Below are 17,277 nucleotides of genomic sequence, written 5' to 3' on the forward strand. Positions count from 1 at the left end.
TCATCCTTTCTAAGACGGTCGATAATAAGTCACTACTCGCGATACGACAAAGTACCTACGAGGTCGTTGACCCCAAGTACGATTCGAGCCAATTTAGATTAAGACCCCCTTCGGAGGAGTTCGAAAATAGAAACAGGCTTCAAATAGAAATATCTCTGTCTAGAGAGAGAATATTCGAGATCGTCGAATATAATACTCTTATATTATTAATAATAATTAACAATGTTATCGTCGAGTTATAATAATTATCAATGTTAATCGAATAGAAACGTTTTTTAGAGAAAAGAAACAAACAAAAAAAAAAAAAAAGAAAGAAAGAAAGCAAAAAAATCCGATCGAAATTTTTTCATTCGTACTTTAATAACACGTACGATAAGAGGGAACGTAGAAGGCAAAGCTCTCGGGGTCAATAATCTCTCGCGTAGCTCAGCTCGCGGCTAAGTCGAGTCCGTAGAAAGAGTACCGCTACGTGCCGCTACATCCCCGGTGACCCTCGCGGCTCCCCCACCATTCTAACGCTATCTCTTCCGTCGCACGGAACGGAGCCTCCCACTCCTCACGCGGTGACGAACGCAGCGAGAGTGCGCGCTCCCTCGACGCGTAGCGTCGTGTGGCGCTAAACGTCGTGCGGAGACCTCGCGAACTTTGGCTACTCCCACCACCGACCCGCTACTCCCACTCCTCGCGCGACTCACCTGCCCGGCGGTGGCGCATGCTCGCGACGTTGGCCGAAGGCTCATTCCGCGAGCGGACGTCGCCGTGGTTATGTCGTTCGTAATAGATCTACGATCATCGATATGTTGCGAATGCGAATACGCGTTCTCGTTATATTTTCCAAGGTGAAGATCCTTTGACGAATCGATGTGACATAAAGAAATCATATCTATATATATATATATATATCTATATATATATATATATATTATTATTATTAATTATTATTATCTTTAATTCGGAAGAATATAAAAATAAAAGTTCTCATTAAATCGATAACTTTGATCTTTTATTTACGTTAGAGAAAGAAAACTCGTGTATATACGACTTATACAACTTTGTTTTCCTCTTTATGATTTTGTTGTCGTTTTATCTCTCTCTTTCTATCGTGTATCTAACGAGTCTATCCTTAGATCAAGGACGTCTTTCTTTTTCTCTCTCTTTCTCTCTCTCTCTCTCTCTCCCCTTCTCTAGGCGCAGGCGTTCATTCGTTCGTTCGACCGACCAACCGACCGACCGACCGACCGACCGACCGTCCACCCGCCCGCCCGCCCGTTCACCCGCCGCCTGTCCTTCTCTCATGTTGACCGCTACGCTCAACGAGTACGTTCGCTGCTATATAGGCTATATAGGTCGGCAGTACGCCTCGCGCGGCTGTCGCTGAAAGCAAGTTCAAGGCCAAAGGCTCGGCAAAGGCCACAATCGCGTCGGCGGTGCTGCGATGGTGGTGGGGCGTCTTTGATGGCTGAATAAGTGGTGGGGCTGTTGAACGCAAGTCGCGGAACATCACTCAGTCGGCGGTGATGCTGTCTCGCGTTTGCACGCGTCGTTCCGTCCCGCTCGGGTCTTGAAGAGCAACATAAGTAGCGGACGTATTCGAGAAACAGCGTGCGTCGTGTGTCCCGCCAACCGAGCGCCACTTTCTTATTTTTTTTTTTTTTCCTTGATCCTCCGGAGTGACTTGTCATCGTTCACGAGTCAGCCTAGATCAAAGATAGAGGAATAAATCTAAGACGCTAAAACTTTCCAACGTTTTTCGTCGTAACGAACAACCATAACAAATCGGTCGACGAACCACAACGATTGGATCTTATTATATTCTGTGTGTCGCCGGAAGTGTCTATTATCTTTCTCGGAAATTAATCGAAAGAGACTAATACCAAAGAAGATCAACGATATTTGTTTTCCCTTTTTTTTTTTTTTTTTACACGCGTTTCCCTCGACCGTCATGGGAGACGAGTTACCTATTCTCAAAGGAATCCTCAATGGAGTCGTGGATTATCATAATGCACGTAGGTTGCTCGATGGATCTCTCTCTCTCTCTCTCTCTCTCTGTTTTTTACCGCTCTCGTATCCTCCGTCAAAAAATTCTACATCGAGGTCGCTTTACTTTCTAACCGAAGATTCGTACCGTGCTAACTTTCGTCTCGGTGCGAGAAAGTCGTGCGCTTTCACCCTTCGCGAAGCAAAGTCTTTCTTTTCCTTTTGTTTTTTCTTTCTCTTTTTTCCTTTTTTTATTTCCTTTTTTTTTTCTTTTATTTTTCTTTTTGTTTTTTCTCCTCTTTCTCTTCTCAGGGGAAAAAGAGGGCCGAAACGACGGTCGACCGTCGACGTATCAACCGATTAGCAACTCGCGTCACGCGAGCATCGATATGTGCACGTCGAGGAAGGTCGACCGCGTGAATCATTCTCGTCCATCGATCGCATTGACAGTGTTTAACGGCTCTTCTCTCTCTCTCTCTCTCTCTATGTTTTTCCTCTCTGATTGACCTTTACACACAAGTTTAATTCTTGGTGCTTCCGCTTTCGGTTACAGCGGTGCGATTCGGCCGCGTGCCCAAGCGCGAGAAGGCCAGGATTTTGGCTGCCATGCAGCAAAGCTCCCACAGTCGCTCTCAGGAGAAGGCAGTAGCGGCCGAGCTGGAAGACGAGCAGCGTTTACTCGCGACCGTCGTCCGGGCTCATCTCGACACATGCGACTTTACCAGGGACAAGGTCGCGCCCGTTCTCGCGAGAGCACGAGAAACACCGAACTACACGGCCTGTCCACCGACCTTGGTAAGAATTAATTTTACAATAGAATTTGAACGTAACACGGATAGTACGAAATAATACGCGAAGGGCATTCGTCAGGGCACTCGTCGTTTCTATGAAATTTCAAACTGTTAAACGTGCTTTAATATTATAACGAATCCTTTATCATCTCCTTCGATCAGATCTATGCGGAAATGTTGTCGTCCGGGGACCGGTCGTCCTCGAAAACTCGCGGAGAAATAAGTGCCGTGCTTTAATCGTTGCACGGCACGGAGGACGACCGGTCACGATTTGCTTTCTCGACTAATCTCCTCGTCCTCTGACCTAGCACGTTTGTTTTACTTTATGTCGACAGGCATGTCCGCTGAATCCGAATCCGCAACCATTGACCGGCCAGCAAGAATTGCTTCAGGATTTCTCCAAAAGGTTCTCGCCGGCGATCCGTGGCGTGGTAGAGTTCGCCAAGCGCATCCCTGGATTCAGCCTGCTGGCTCAGGATGACCAGGTCACACTTTTGAAGGCCGGCGTCTTCGAGGTCTTACTCGTTAGGCTGGCCTGCATGTTCGACGCTCAAACGAATAGCATGATATGCTTGAACGGGCAGGTGTTAAAGCGCGAATCCATCCACAACAGCAGCAACGCGAGATTCCTCATGGACTCGATGTTCGATTTCGCCGAAAGGGTCAACTCTCTGCGGCTGTCAGACGCCGAGCTCGGGCTCTTCTGCTCGGTGGTCGTAATCGCAGCGGACAGACCGGGACTACGCAATACCGAACTCGTCGAACGTATGCACAACAAGTTGCGCAACGCTCTGCAAACGGTACTCGCTCAGAGCCATCCCCAACATCCGGATATTTTGAGGGAATTGTTGAAAAAGATACCCGATCTTAGGACGCTTAACACTTTGCACTCGGAGAAGCTTCTCGCGTTCAAAATGACCGAACAACAACAGCAACTCCAAGCACAGCAGCAACAGCAGACGCAACATGTAATAGCGACGAATCAACAGCAACAGCAGCAACAGCAGCAGCAGCAGCAGCAACAACAACAGCAAGCGCAATCGGGGCAACAACAGCAAGCTCAGCAACATTGGCCGATGGAAGAGGAACCTCCGGCTTCTTGGGGCTCGGCCTCGGACGTCACGCTCGACGAGGCCGTCAAGAGTCCACTCGGTAGCGTCTCGAGTACCGAGAGCACGTGCAGCGGCGAGGTAGCCTCCCTGACGGAGTACCATCACGTTGCGGCGGCACCAAGCGGACACCACGCGTCGAGCGCACCTCTTCTCGCCGCTACGTTAGCCGGCGGTCTCTGTCCGCACCGTAGACGCGCCAATTCCGGCAGCACGAGCTCCGGCGAGGACGAGCTTCATCGCGGAAGCTTGAGCAAGACGCCTCAGCCGCCTCACTGTCCGCGTTTCCGCAAATTGGATTCGCCGAGCGACAGCGGCATCGAATCTGGCACCGAAAAGGCCGATAAGCCAGCGAGTAGCAGCGCCAGTAGCGCACCCACCTCGGTTTGCTCGAGTCCACGCTCCGAGGACAAGGAAGTTGAGGACATGCCGGTACTGAAGCGCGTCTTACAAGCGCCACCGCTCTACGACACGAACTCGTTAATGGACGAGGCATATAAGCCGCACAAGAAGTTCCGTGCTCTCCGGCAAAAGGACAGTGCCGAAGCCGAGCCTGCGGTGGTTGTCCAACACGCTCAATCTCAGTTACATCTCCACTTGACCTCCCCGCCGGCACGAAGTCCTTCGAATCCGACGACTCAGGCTACCTGCCCGCAAACCGCGAGTCTCCTTAGCAGCACCCACTCTACCCTAGCGAGAAGTTTGATGGAGGGACCTAGGATGACGGCGGAGCAGTTAAAACGTACCGACATTATTCACAATTATATAATGCGAGGGGAGGCGAGCCCGAGGTCACCCCCGGCCGTCTCGCCATCTCCAGCGGAACAATGCGCCTCGACGACCACGGTAACCACGCGCTCGTCTCAAGGATCTCAGGGTCTGTTGCAATGCGCCACCTCCAGCTACTCGAGCACCTCCTCCTCCTCCAGGTGGCCGGCCACCTCGGTCATCACCACGACCACCGGTGCACGGCAGCAACAACAACAACAACAACAACAACAGCAGCAGCAACAGCAGCAACAACATCAACACCATCAACAGCAGTCTTCCTCGGATTACCTCGTAGTCGGGAACTCACCCGCCTCCTCGCCAAGATACCTCTCGGCTGCGGCATCGAGTAGTACAAGCACGAGTCCGAGGCCAACCTCGAGCACGGCCACTCTTGTCCTCTCTGGTTGTCCCACCAACATGATGGAGCTCCAAGTCGACATTGCCGACAGTCAGCAACCTCTAAACCTCTCGAAGAAGTCACCGTCCCCATCGCCGAGGCCGCTCGTTGGCCCCTGCAAGGCTCTCTCCCTCGAAGCGTAGTGCTCTTGCCGCGAGACGGAGATCTCTTTCGTGACTCGAAGAATCATGTGTGTGCGTGTGTACTCTATTGCTACTATTACTACACTACTACTACTACTATTACTACTACTACACTACTACTACTATAACTACTACTACTACTACTACTACTACTACTACTACTACTACTACTACTACTACTACCCACCTTGCGCAAAGAGTGTCGTTACGTACATGTATATGTATTTTACCGTCCGTGCGACGGCACACAAAGGAGAATCGAGCGTCCCGAGAGGATCAGAAGCAGAAGGAGAAGAAACAGGAGGAGGAGGAGGAGGAAGAGGAGGAGGAAAAGGAGGTGATGGGGAGGAGGAGAAGGAGCTGCAGGAGGAGGAGGATGACAAAGTGCCAGGACACTCCGAGCGCGTGACAAACCAAATAATTTATTAATTTAAAATATTTTATCGATAATCCGCGCCTAAAGAAGACGCGCGGTGAGAAGTAGGAGGAGGACAAAGCTATGATACGAGAGGACCACATCTCCCTGACATATATAGAGAAACAGGAAGAGAGAGAAAAAGGGCTAAGGAGCAAGAGGAGGAGGAGGAGGAGGAGGAAGTGGAAGAAGAAGAAGGAGGAGTAAGAGGAACAGGAGGAGGAAGAACAGGAGGAGGAAAAGGAGGAGAATGGAACGTTTCAGTGTCTATGAGTTTCTTTCGTTTCTTTTCTTCTTTCCGAGAGTGCGTATACGTGCACCTAAGGAAACGCGCTAAACTCGATCGAATTGGACGTTCATGCGCGCGCACGCAAATTTCGATCGACGTTTAAGACCGCGGGATTCCAATAGTTGCACGATGCCGGATATAACAGAGAGTTTGAGAGGGACGAACAAAAAAAATAATAATAATAATAATGATAATAATAATAATAATAATAATAATAATAATAAAAGAAAGAAAGAGAGCAAAAGAAAAAGGAAAAGAAAAAAAAAGATGAAGAAGTAATAAAGAAAAAGAATAACCTATCGTTATCTCGCTATCAACCTATCTCGACCTATCTGTTTCTAGGCGAAACTAGAGGATAGACCGTGCTGCACCCCGTAAAGAAAAAAGAATTGAATGTTTACAGAAGATAAAAGCAAAAAGAAAAAAAAAAAAAAATTAATAATCTATTACATGTGATAATCATGGAAATCGCGCATCCTGTACAGTCTCCACCTCATTCATTGATCATCTACTCTACTATAATTATTGAATATTATTAAAAGTAATTAATTATTATTGTAATATCTCTGTAAGGTATAATAATCGTAAAAGTTATCATCTCGTGTACGTGTGAAGTATATATAGATAAAAAGGGTGAATCATAGAATGAGAGAAGTATAGTGGTTTTTTTTTCGTGTGCGTCTGTATGAGAGAGAGAGAGAGAAAACGCGTGCTTGTGGAAGCGAGTCGGGGCAATCGAAGTTTCTTTTGACCGATAGAGAGAGAGAGAGAGAGAAAGAGAGAGCGAGAGAGAGAGAAAGATAGAGAAGAAAGATATAGAAATAGAAATAGCGGCGATCTTTCGATTAATCGAGAGGGAAAACGCTAGATTCGATTTAAAGATTTAAGATGATTTTGTTATGAGACTGACCGGCCCGCCGCGGCCTCCAGTTTGCAATTACCGTACCTTTATACCGCGTGTCGTTTATCCCACGTACGAACGGGAGAATCGACGCGACGTTAATTATAATCCTCTAATCGCGTCGTGTAGCGAGATACAATAGATATCGTAGTAGGTGCCGCTTTCGAACGCGGCGAACACACAATATTACGTGTTTCGTGTGGCTGCATTGAAAGAGGAGAGAGAGAGAGAGTGCAAGGGTGATTACGTATATATACATCCGTATGTGTTGCGCGTGTGGCAAGGAGAGAGAGAGAGAGAGAGAGAGAGAGAGAGAGATACGTAGCGTTGTGAGGAAAAGACAAGGACGACGAGATGATTGTAGACGAAATAGATCGAAGGAGAAAGATTTGTTTTTTTTTTTTTTTTCCCCATAGGATCGAAATACGATCATTGAAAAATAAAAGGGATGAGAAATTTAAAGAGTGTTAGGGATAGATGTACGTACGGATGAACGGACGAACAAACGGTGAGAGAGAGAGAGAGAGAGAGAGAGAAAGAGAGAGAGAGAGAGAGAGCTCCGAGATAATATCGGCAAACGTTTTGTAAATAGTAGAATCGTAAGGCTGAGTCCTAGTTGGCGCGAATGTGTGAAAAAGTTTTTCGTTGCTTTACGGATAATGCGTGAAAGAGGATAAAATGATAGAGATAGACGCGGCGGGCCGCCGCCGACGTGTTGTTGAGACGCCCGCCCCGCCCCCTTGACCCCCGGCATATTCAAGAGCGAACATACGGTACAGACACACATTAGGAAACACACAGGGAGATCATGTACCATGTAACACACGGATATCATAGAAACATACGATAATACCGCAAAACTCACACACATACACACACACACACACATACACGTACACATGAATATATACGTAAACACAGGACACGCGCGCACGCACGCTCGAGAATACAATAATTCTTCAATACACGCTGAATTACGTGCTAGAAAAGACATTAAAAAAGAGAGAGAGAGAGAGAGAGAGAGAGAGAGAGAGTGAGAACGAGAGCGAGAACGAAAGCGAGAGCGAGAGAGAGAGATTAAAGAAATAAATAAATAAATAAACACAATTAAATAGCAGTTCGCCTGAAGTCGCGATCCCGCAAAACAAAAAAAAGAAAAATGGAAAAGAAACTGGAGAAGAATTTCGCGGGATAGCGAAAAATCTATGAGGAAGCAGGAAACCTTTCCCCGACGAAAGAAAAAAAAAGAAAAGCCGCTTTTGCAAATCCCTTCGAAGCACACACACACACATACACCACACACACACACACACACAACAAATACGAAACAACATATACACGTACATCCGATATCATCGTCTCTCCTTGTCGCACGGCGTACAGTATAGTAATACCGTACACCGGCTGTTTAAAGGCCTGTATTTATTATATATTCCAGAATGAGAAATCCTATTTCCTCGGCAAAAGAAAATGAAAGACAATTAATTAATTAATTTAATTAATTACTTAATTAATTAGCTTCTCGTCCGTGTGACACGCGTAGCGATCCATCCCCTCTCGTAGAAATCCTTCGTTCCACTTGCTTCTTCACCACACGCCACCCACTCCACTATACTACTACTACTACTACTACTACTACTACTACTATTACTACTACTATCACTACCATTATCATTACCACTACCACTACAGCTACTACTTTCTCCGTATCCCTATCCGTAATCCCGATTTTCCCGAAACGGCTTCTATCCTCGATACTACAAAACGAGCAGACAAACACACTCACGCAGATTCGAACACAGAGAAACACACAAACACATACACACGCGCGTATTTCTTGTCTTGTCACAATACTCCCCTCCTTCATCCTCTCCCCCCATCCACCGATTCATCCCTTATCAGCATCGATCCCTTTCTTTTTCCCCCAGCCGCTGTCGCAATCGCCGCCGCCGCCAGAGAAAAACCTATCACCCTGTCCCTTCTTCATTATCCCCGTCTCAAAAATAAAATCCTCTCCCACGTATTCCCTCTCCCGCCCTTTCGACACACCCCACCCCCACTTCACCAACCCTCGGACAAACTAGCGTTGATATTCGTAATACTTGTTATGCATAAACCTACACATAATGATTATTATAGTAAACGATACATAAAGTATGATATATTTCTCTATCCAATAAGAAATGAGATACAAAGAGAGAAAGAGAGCGAGAGAGAGAGAGAGAGAGAGAGAGAGAGAGCGCAAGAGAGAGAGAGAGAGAGCCGTTGTTTCTGGGGTGGAAATGATAAGGAAAATAAAGAAAAAGAAAAAAAATTTTTTTTGCGAGAAAGTGAAAATAAGAAAGCAGGTGTATGAAGATAGGGAGGAGAATGTGAAAAAGGAAGAAAAAAAAAATAATAAAAACTTACTCTACACGCAAGAAATACAAAAGAAGCCAGCCCCGCATATTGCCCAGTGAGCACGTCATTTTGTACGCTTGGGAGTTGTGAGGTCGTCTGAATAAACATTGTCTGGTGAATTATACATAAAAAAAAAAAAAAAAAAAAAAAAAAAAAAAAATAATACGGAAGATCTCGTTATTTCACCCGTACTCGAAAGCCATTCATTATGTTCCTCGTCATCCCTCGAAACTTTCTATTTTCTCGTTTGTTTTTTCCATTTCTTCGTCTTTTTCTTTCTTTTCTTTTTCGTTCGTATTCTTTCTTCTCGTTCGCATCTTTTACATTTTACGCGAAACGTTATAGCGAATTTTCAGCTAAAACGACGGAAGAGTGTGGAGAGGGTGGGAAGTGAGGAGGAGGAGGAGATCATCATCATCATCATCATCATCATCTTTTCTCTTGGCTGAGCGTGATGTACTCCTTCATTTCTCATCGTATCGTACTATTGCGAGAACTTTTCTAATATAGGCTATTATTACCGTCTGTGTAAGTATCCTAAGAGAAAGTATATAGTTTCGAGAAAATCATCAGAAGTCGGCCCCCGACGAGAATCACTTTCGTTTTACCTCGATCTTCTCTTATATTTTACGAGCGAAGAAAGCAACGCGCGCCGTTGAAATCTTCATCGGTATATCTACCTATGTATATAAATAAATATCTACATACATATATATGTATCTATGCATGTATGTAATAGTATATGTATGTATATACAATTCTGTTGTAACACATGATCGCCGAAAGATCGATTTCTCGATACTCAAATCGTTTCAATTATCTTCGATATAATCTCCAATTTCCAATAAATACCAATAAAGAAAAGACACACACACACGCACATATATATATATATATATATATCCTATATATATAGGAGAGAGAGAGAGAGAGAGAGGGGTATATCGTAAGGTTACGTAATTTTATATCTATAGTTAAACGTCGCAGTTACATGTATGATAGATATCAATGTATCTATTTATTTATCTACCTACCTATCTACCTACCTACCTAACTATCTACCTACCTATCTATCTATCTATCTACCTACCTACCTGTCAAATTAAAATCGCCCACGCGACAAAAGATCCGAGGGCGGAAGCTATTGGATCCGCGCGTGCCACAAGGTGAGCACGCGACCGTTGCCACGCAACACGCCTCCATTTTTCCACCATCTTCATTCCTTCTACCGATTACTATACGAAACATATATGCATATATCCATACGTTATTACGCCATTACTACTCTTTCATTAAATCATCTCTTCTTCCTGCAATAAAATACATTTCAAGCGTCCATGTTTTTACTCTGCCCAATCTTTTTTTTTTCCTTTCTTTCTTTCTTTTTCCTTCATTTATTATTATTAATCATCCAACGTATTAATCGAGAAAAATAGATATTTAATTAAAAATCGTTCCAAATGAAAAAGAGAAAAAACAAAAAAAAGATAAATGAAATAAGAATATAAATATTGTCATGTATCTTTGGATCTTACGATTTATATAACAACGTCCTTTCTCTCGACTTGTATAAATGTAATATTATTGAAAATGAACGAAGGCATATGTTTTTATTGATATTTTGTTTTCTCTCTTTCTCTCTCTCTCTCTCTCTCTCTCTCTCTTTCTCTCTCGCACTCAATCTCTTGCGTACGTGATCGTTGAAACGATTTACGATAAGTATTAACCTTTGAGACGCCCTTCGTATAGAGACGAACTGTGTCCTAACGCATCCCTTCGTCGTTGTCGTCGTCGTCTTCTTCGTTGCCAACACAAAAGCCGGCTCGCACGTTCAAGGTCCGAGCGAGGTCGCACGTTGCCATCCTCTCTCTCTCTCTCTCTCTCTCTCTTTTTTTCGTTCTTTCTTTTTTTCTCTTTCTCTCCTCCTTCCTTTTCTCTTATCGAGACAAAGAGCCGTCGAGAATACCTCGCCCTTCCCGCACCGATTAACCTCGAAACCTTCTTCTTCCCGTCTCGCAGACTGAAATAATAATATCCCCTTCTTCCTAGCGATCTTTTTTCAATACCGATGTCTCTATTAATATTCTTACGACGTCATCCATATAAGTATATTCGTATGTGTCTGTCTCCGCTTGTCATGTATGTATGTATATGTGTTTGTTTGTTTGTTTGTTTGTTTTTGTGTGTGCGCGTACAATGAATCGGATTAACTAATTGCTTTTATTTACTATACAAAATGAAAAATATTGTGATTTGTAAAAATTCGGTATTACGCTTTATTAATTAATTGTATATATATATATATATATATGTATGCACATACTTTTTGGTCTTGATCAAAAAGATAATCCATATATTTATGTATATCGTTCGATCACGTCCATCCAATAGAGAAGATCAGCTATCTCGATAATATCGCGCTAATTCTCTCGGAAGGATTTATCGATATCTCAGAAAGTCCCTATGTGATACTTCTTCGTATCTCATTTCGTTCGGGTATTAGGGTTGTAGAATAAATGATAAGGGGATAGATGATATGAAATATGGTGGACGAAAAATGGATACAAAAGGATAAAGCTTATGGTAATCGAGTGGTAAAATGGAAGAAACAATGAGGCAAAAGCGAAACCAAAGTTGAGTTCAAAAGTTAAAGTTAGTATCTCGTTGAAGGCCGATTAACATTAACATAAATATGAACGATATGGTATAAATACATGACCAAAGAGGTTTTATACACGTGGAAACGTAAACGCGATAAGTCTCCATGAGACTCGTAATCGTAAATCTTTACTTCGACCTCGTCTGCTACTCGGTATAACTTTCTATTACGAAAAATGACATTTGCGATCGTCGGGAAGACCGAAATCGATGACCATAACGACACGGAAAATATTATTTTAATATCAATGAAAACTCATCGTAATAACGTTTTACCCTATGAAAAGACATCGATTATTTCAAAGATAAAAATTTATTCTACGCTCGATCGTTCGCTTTTCCTTTTTCTCATTCTCCTTTTTTCTTCTTTTTCCCCGTGTAAGGAAAGAAAAAAAAAAAAGAAAGAGAAAAAGATAAAGAAAAAGAAAAAAAAAGTGGAAAGACGGAAAGAAATCCATAATACAAACGAAAAATAATATTGGCCTATACACTCGTCGGCACACATCGTGTATTCCTCGTCGAAATTCGAAGGCTGTCTTTCGTCGAGGGGTAGCAAATAAAGAAGAGAAAGAGAGAGAGAGAGAGAGAAGAATAGGGAGGAAGGGGTAGCAGGGTCAGAAGGAATAGAAAGGGCGAAGAAAAATAGAGTGAGAGAGAGGGAGGTAAGGGAAAAAAAAAAAGAACGAACGCACTCATTTTATCTTGCCCGAAGCTTTCTTCTTCTTCTTCCGGGTCAACGTACCCCTGTCCTCGGTCCCTTTTCGCTCGTGTGCTCCCTTCATCCCTTTTAGCTCGTCCTACGTTTTACCACCCACGTTCGAGCTTTCCACGTGCCAAGGTCACGACCCCCGTGCGAAAAAGCAAAGCGTCCGACGGAATAGGCTCGTCGATGCTCGTCCCACTGCTTTTCCACCCCCCTTGCCCGAAATGAGAATTTACGAGTAGCTTGGCCTTCGAACGGCAACGAGCCACGCGTGCCACTCTTCGAAAAATAGGGGCGGTCTTCCGAGAGGCCTTTCTCCCTTTCGATAAACTCTTCTACGCAGAAAAAAGATTTTTCTCTCTCTCTCTCTCTCTCTATCTCAATCTTATTTTATCGCAAACTAATCGTTTCCTTTTTTTCTTTTTTTTTTTCTCTTTAGTACAAATATAAAAACTTAGCAATCTCCATTATGTTTATCAATCTACGTATTTTATAGAATCAAACGTACGTTAATTTGACGTTGATAAAGCTAATAGACAAAGAGCGCGAATAACTATACTTTATAAACGAAGATTTTAGTATAAAGAAACGTGGAAAGGGGTGGGACTAAGGATAGATAGAGGAGAAGAAAATAAAAAAAGAAAAGATGAAAGAAGATAAGGAAAGATCTCGCCTGATCCTTCGTCGTAGACTCATATCGGATGCGTCGCAGACTCATATCGGAGAGCTGATTCTGACCGTCGTCGATGACGACGACGACGACGACGACGACGACGACGACGAGTTCTCTCTTTCTTTCTTTTCTTCTTCTTCTTTTTTTTTCTTTTTTTCTTTTTTTCTTTTATTCTTTCATTCTTTCCTTCTTTCTTGTCTCGATATAAAAATAAAGCGGCTACTCGACCTTCATTCACCTTAGATCGCATCTGTCCCGTCTCGTCTCATTTCTACGATTAAATCTTTTCCAAGCTGCACCGTCGTCCTCCAACGTCGTCGATATCTAAGTCAACCGTGGATAATAAAGGATGGAATAAGAAATAATGGAATGAGAGAAAATGGTTGAAGAATCGTCATTGTTTTTACCGAAACAAATAAAACGCAAAAAGGCGAAAAAAAGAGGACAGAAAAAAGAAGAAAGGGAATGACGTCACGCAATTCACAGACGGGATCAAACGATGGGACGTCAGGTGTGTATGTGTGTGTATGTGTTTTTTCCAAAAATACATCGTGGAATATAAAAATGAATGTGCGCTAAGTCGATAAATCGATCGTCAATGGTATGCATGCATGTTTATACGAATTGGTTGCTATAGAGAGAGAGAGAGAGAGAGAGAGAAAGAGAAACGTATTAAGAATTTCATACCTAAGTACTTATGTATATGTATATACATAAATATGATTTTCTCCTGATATACGACGTACACTTTCTAACTTCTAACTCATACTACATCGTAAGATTTAATTTACGATCGTTCATTCTGGGATGAAATATTTTGAATAAACGAAATTTGTAATATTTTAAATATAAATAAATAATATCATAGTATTTACTGTACAATGATATTATTAAGATAACGTAGTAACTGACTTTGTTCTGTCATAAACAACAAATAATTTTCGTTATATAAAAAAATTATTTAATATCGCGATATTGTTTGTTTAAAAATTTTATTAAAAATTTTCTGATAATATCTGATGATTGTGAACGTCCAACTTCTATGTCAATGCATTACCGACACTTATTACCATGACTTATCTAGAACGACCAGATAGAATGTTGAGGTGAACCGGAATGGAATATCGCGAACAGGGTTACAGAAAAGTGTGACGGGATAGTGGAAAAAAATGGAGCACCCAAGAACGACGAGGTTTAAGTAACTTCGAGGGAATAAGGGGTAAGGGACTTTGGAAATTGCGTCGTTCGTTATTGGCCTTCGTCAGGATTAAGAATCTTGTTTACTTGATAAAATATTTCTTTTCTTTTTTTTTTCTTTCTTTCTTTTTTTTTTTTTTTTTTCTTTATTAGCAAATTTCTAAAAATTAAATTTGTTTCGTCGTCAATGAAAATTTCCTTTATATATTTTTCTATAGAAATTTCAGATAATCGTTCGTTCGTTCGTTCGTAGTCGGAAAAAAAAATTATCACAAGGTCCATCGAGACGAAAACGGAATACTAATCTCTTACAGTATCCCGAAAGGGCTCTATAATTCTCTCTCTAATTTTTCTTTTTGCTTGTTTCATTTTTTGTAACGTGAAAAACGATTGTCCCGATAATACATAACAATCGAAAGAAACGCACGTGATACCAATTGATGCATGGTTTTGCTTAACAGCACCGATCGTCGGCAACCCTAATGAAAAGTGGTATAGGACCATATGGCCCATTTACGTACCTACACCGATCCGAAATAATATAATGACGAAATAATGACTTCCCATGCCCTTTTACAAAGACTTTTTCTTTTTCTATTTTTTTTTGTTCTTCTTCTTCTTTTTTCTTTCCTTTTTTTTTTTTTTTTTATTCTTCGTCCTTCACTGCTTCGGAACAGGACGATACAATTATTTCATCTTTTTCCATGGAATCAAATAAATAGGATTTATTGGATATATACTTGGAACAAATATATATATATATATATATATATATTTAGAAAGAGAAAGAATATAGGAGTCAATAATAAATGTTTGTTCTCTTTGTTATATCCCAACAAGGAGTTCCCTTTATTCGATCGTCCCTTAAGTAGAACTCCCATTGATCGTTTTATTCATTTAATTAGAACGGTCTTAATTTTCTTTGTTCCTTTTAAGTACATAAAACAGATAGGGATTATTATTTCGTTTCTCGTTCGAATTTCGAAATAATTTTGCGTTGGTATTCGTGGTGTTCTTACTCGCGAGGATCCTCCGTATTGGACATAGATAAGAGTGGTATATCAACGAGTAAGCTTTTACCTCAAATATTTGAATAGAAGGCGAAACGACAGGAGCCTACGACGTGCGATATTTACTTCGCAAATCACACAGCTGACGAGAATCGTTACGTTCTCTCTTCTTCTCTCTCTCTCTCTCCCTCTCTCTCTCATGGTCATCCTATCATTGTGAATTATCGATCCTATTGATTTTTCAACTGCGCACTGCTTCCTCCATGCATTCATCGATAATACTGTTCTTATAAATATATTAGATTAATATTATATAATATTATATAATATCTCTTGTATCAGATTCATATTATATAATATGTATATTTAATATAATCTAATATTTCCTAATGCATCAGATTATGTAACATCGATCTCTAAATTTTCTTAATCATCCATACACGCACAATAATTAATTTAATAATATTTTATTCTTATCTACGTACGATTGTTAATGATTTCAAATTATATAAAAAATTATATATATATATATATATATATATATATTTTTTTTTCTTCAAGTTTATAAAAGTCATACGAGATTGTAGAGCTTCAAACTGTACGATATCCATTAAAATTAAAAAAAAAAAAAGAAAAAAAGAAAAGAAAAAAAAAAGAAAAAAGAAAGATAAAAGAAATCCTATCTGCAAGCTCATCGAAATATTTCCGCTATAGCTTTCAAAAGAAATCGCTTTCCTCTCGGCTATTTCGATTTAATACCAAACGCAAATCCAGTACCGACACGGTAAATCCACGCAACTGTGCATGTATTAAATGTGTACATACACAAACATAAGATATCTATTTACGTACTTGCAATTTACGAATGCAACACGTTTTCACTCTTTCGTTTCTCTTTCATTCTTGCGGCTAACGTTTCTCGATAACGAACACGTACATACATATATCGTTGCATTTCATTCCGTTGCTTGTCTCTTCTAGAAAGTGAAACATGTAATCACGAAAAATGCATCGATTACCATAATTAAGAACCTCGTGAAATTAAAATGAGCGCAAATCAATTTGTTTTCTTTTTTTTTTCTTTTCTTTTCTCTATTTTCATAATTTCAATTTACGTTTGTGTGCGCATAAATTTTTTCAAATTTAGATTACGTACACACACACACATATATACACGTATATATACTGTGTATATATATATATATATAGATCAATGTCATTAGATGCATCAATACAATTGCAGACGATTTCTAAGAACAGTATACGTTGACAGGTTTAACGGGAAAAAACGAAGACTCGTGAATGACGTAGACCATCGTTCCAACGTCATCCGGTAAGCAATCAACAACGTTTAATCATAATCATCGAATCATTAAAATTCGATAATCAAAGAAAAAAAAAATTGCACACACACATACAAAGAAGCAATAATTATTGCATACAAAATTATATAGATAATGGAAGTTTACGACAAAAAAAAAAAAAGGGAAATAATAATAATAATAATAATAATTGCAACAAAGTTAATCTTGTTTACAGATAAATCAAATGGAACATTATATTGCATCATATCGTTTTTTGTAATATTGCGATATTCGAAAAAAAAAGAAAAAAGTGATAAAATTGCAGATACATAAGGTATATAAAATCGTTCTCGTTCTCGATCTATCATTACTTCATCCTACGGATTATTACAACGATATATTAGATATCCAATAAATTAGATAACGAAAGGGAAAATTGTTTTTACTTATGATAACGAATATGTATGAAATTATCGTTTGGATTTTCATTTTCTTAAATAGATCTGTTATCTAGGTTTCGCGAAAACCTGAAAGGAAGG

At 40.9% G+C, this 17,277-nt stretch overlaps 1 protein-coding gene across 6 annotated transcripts in view; it reads left to right on the plus strand.

The window, feature by feature from the left end:
• The window catches only part of LOC124431826 (nuclear hormone receptor E75-like), a 150,172-nt gene extending 141,255 nt beyond the window's left edge, over positions 1-8,917 (plus strand). For 5 of the 6 annotated variants that reach the window (XM_046980157.1, XM_046980153.1, XM_046980156.1 and 2 more), the window contains exons 4-5: positions 2,531-2,772; positions 3,104-8,917. In XM_046980157.1, coding sequence (XP_046836113.1) covers positions 2,531-2,772; positions 3,104-5,188 — 2,327 coding nt within the window. In that variant the 3' untranslated portion in view covers positions 5,189-8,917. Of the gene's footprint in view, positions 1-1,436; positions 2,007-2,530; positions 2,773-3,103 lie in introns of those variants that run through there. The other variant, XM_046980159.1, reaches the window with a different exon arrangement.
• The last annotated feature ends 8,360 nt before the right edge of the window (positions 8,918-17,277 follow it).

The sequence above is a fragment of the Vespa crabro genome, chromosome 22 (assembly GCF_910589235.1).
Source record: "Vespa crabro chromosome 22, iyVesCrab1.2, whole genome shotgun sequence".
Lineage (NCBI taxonomy): Eukaryota > Metazoa > Arthropoda > Insecta > Hymenoptera > Vespidae > Vespa > Vespa crabro.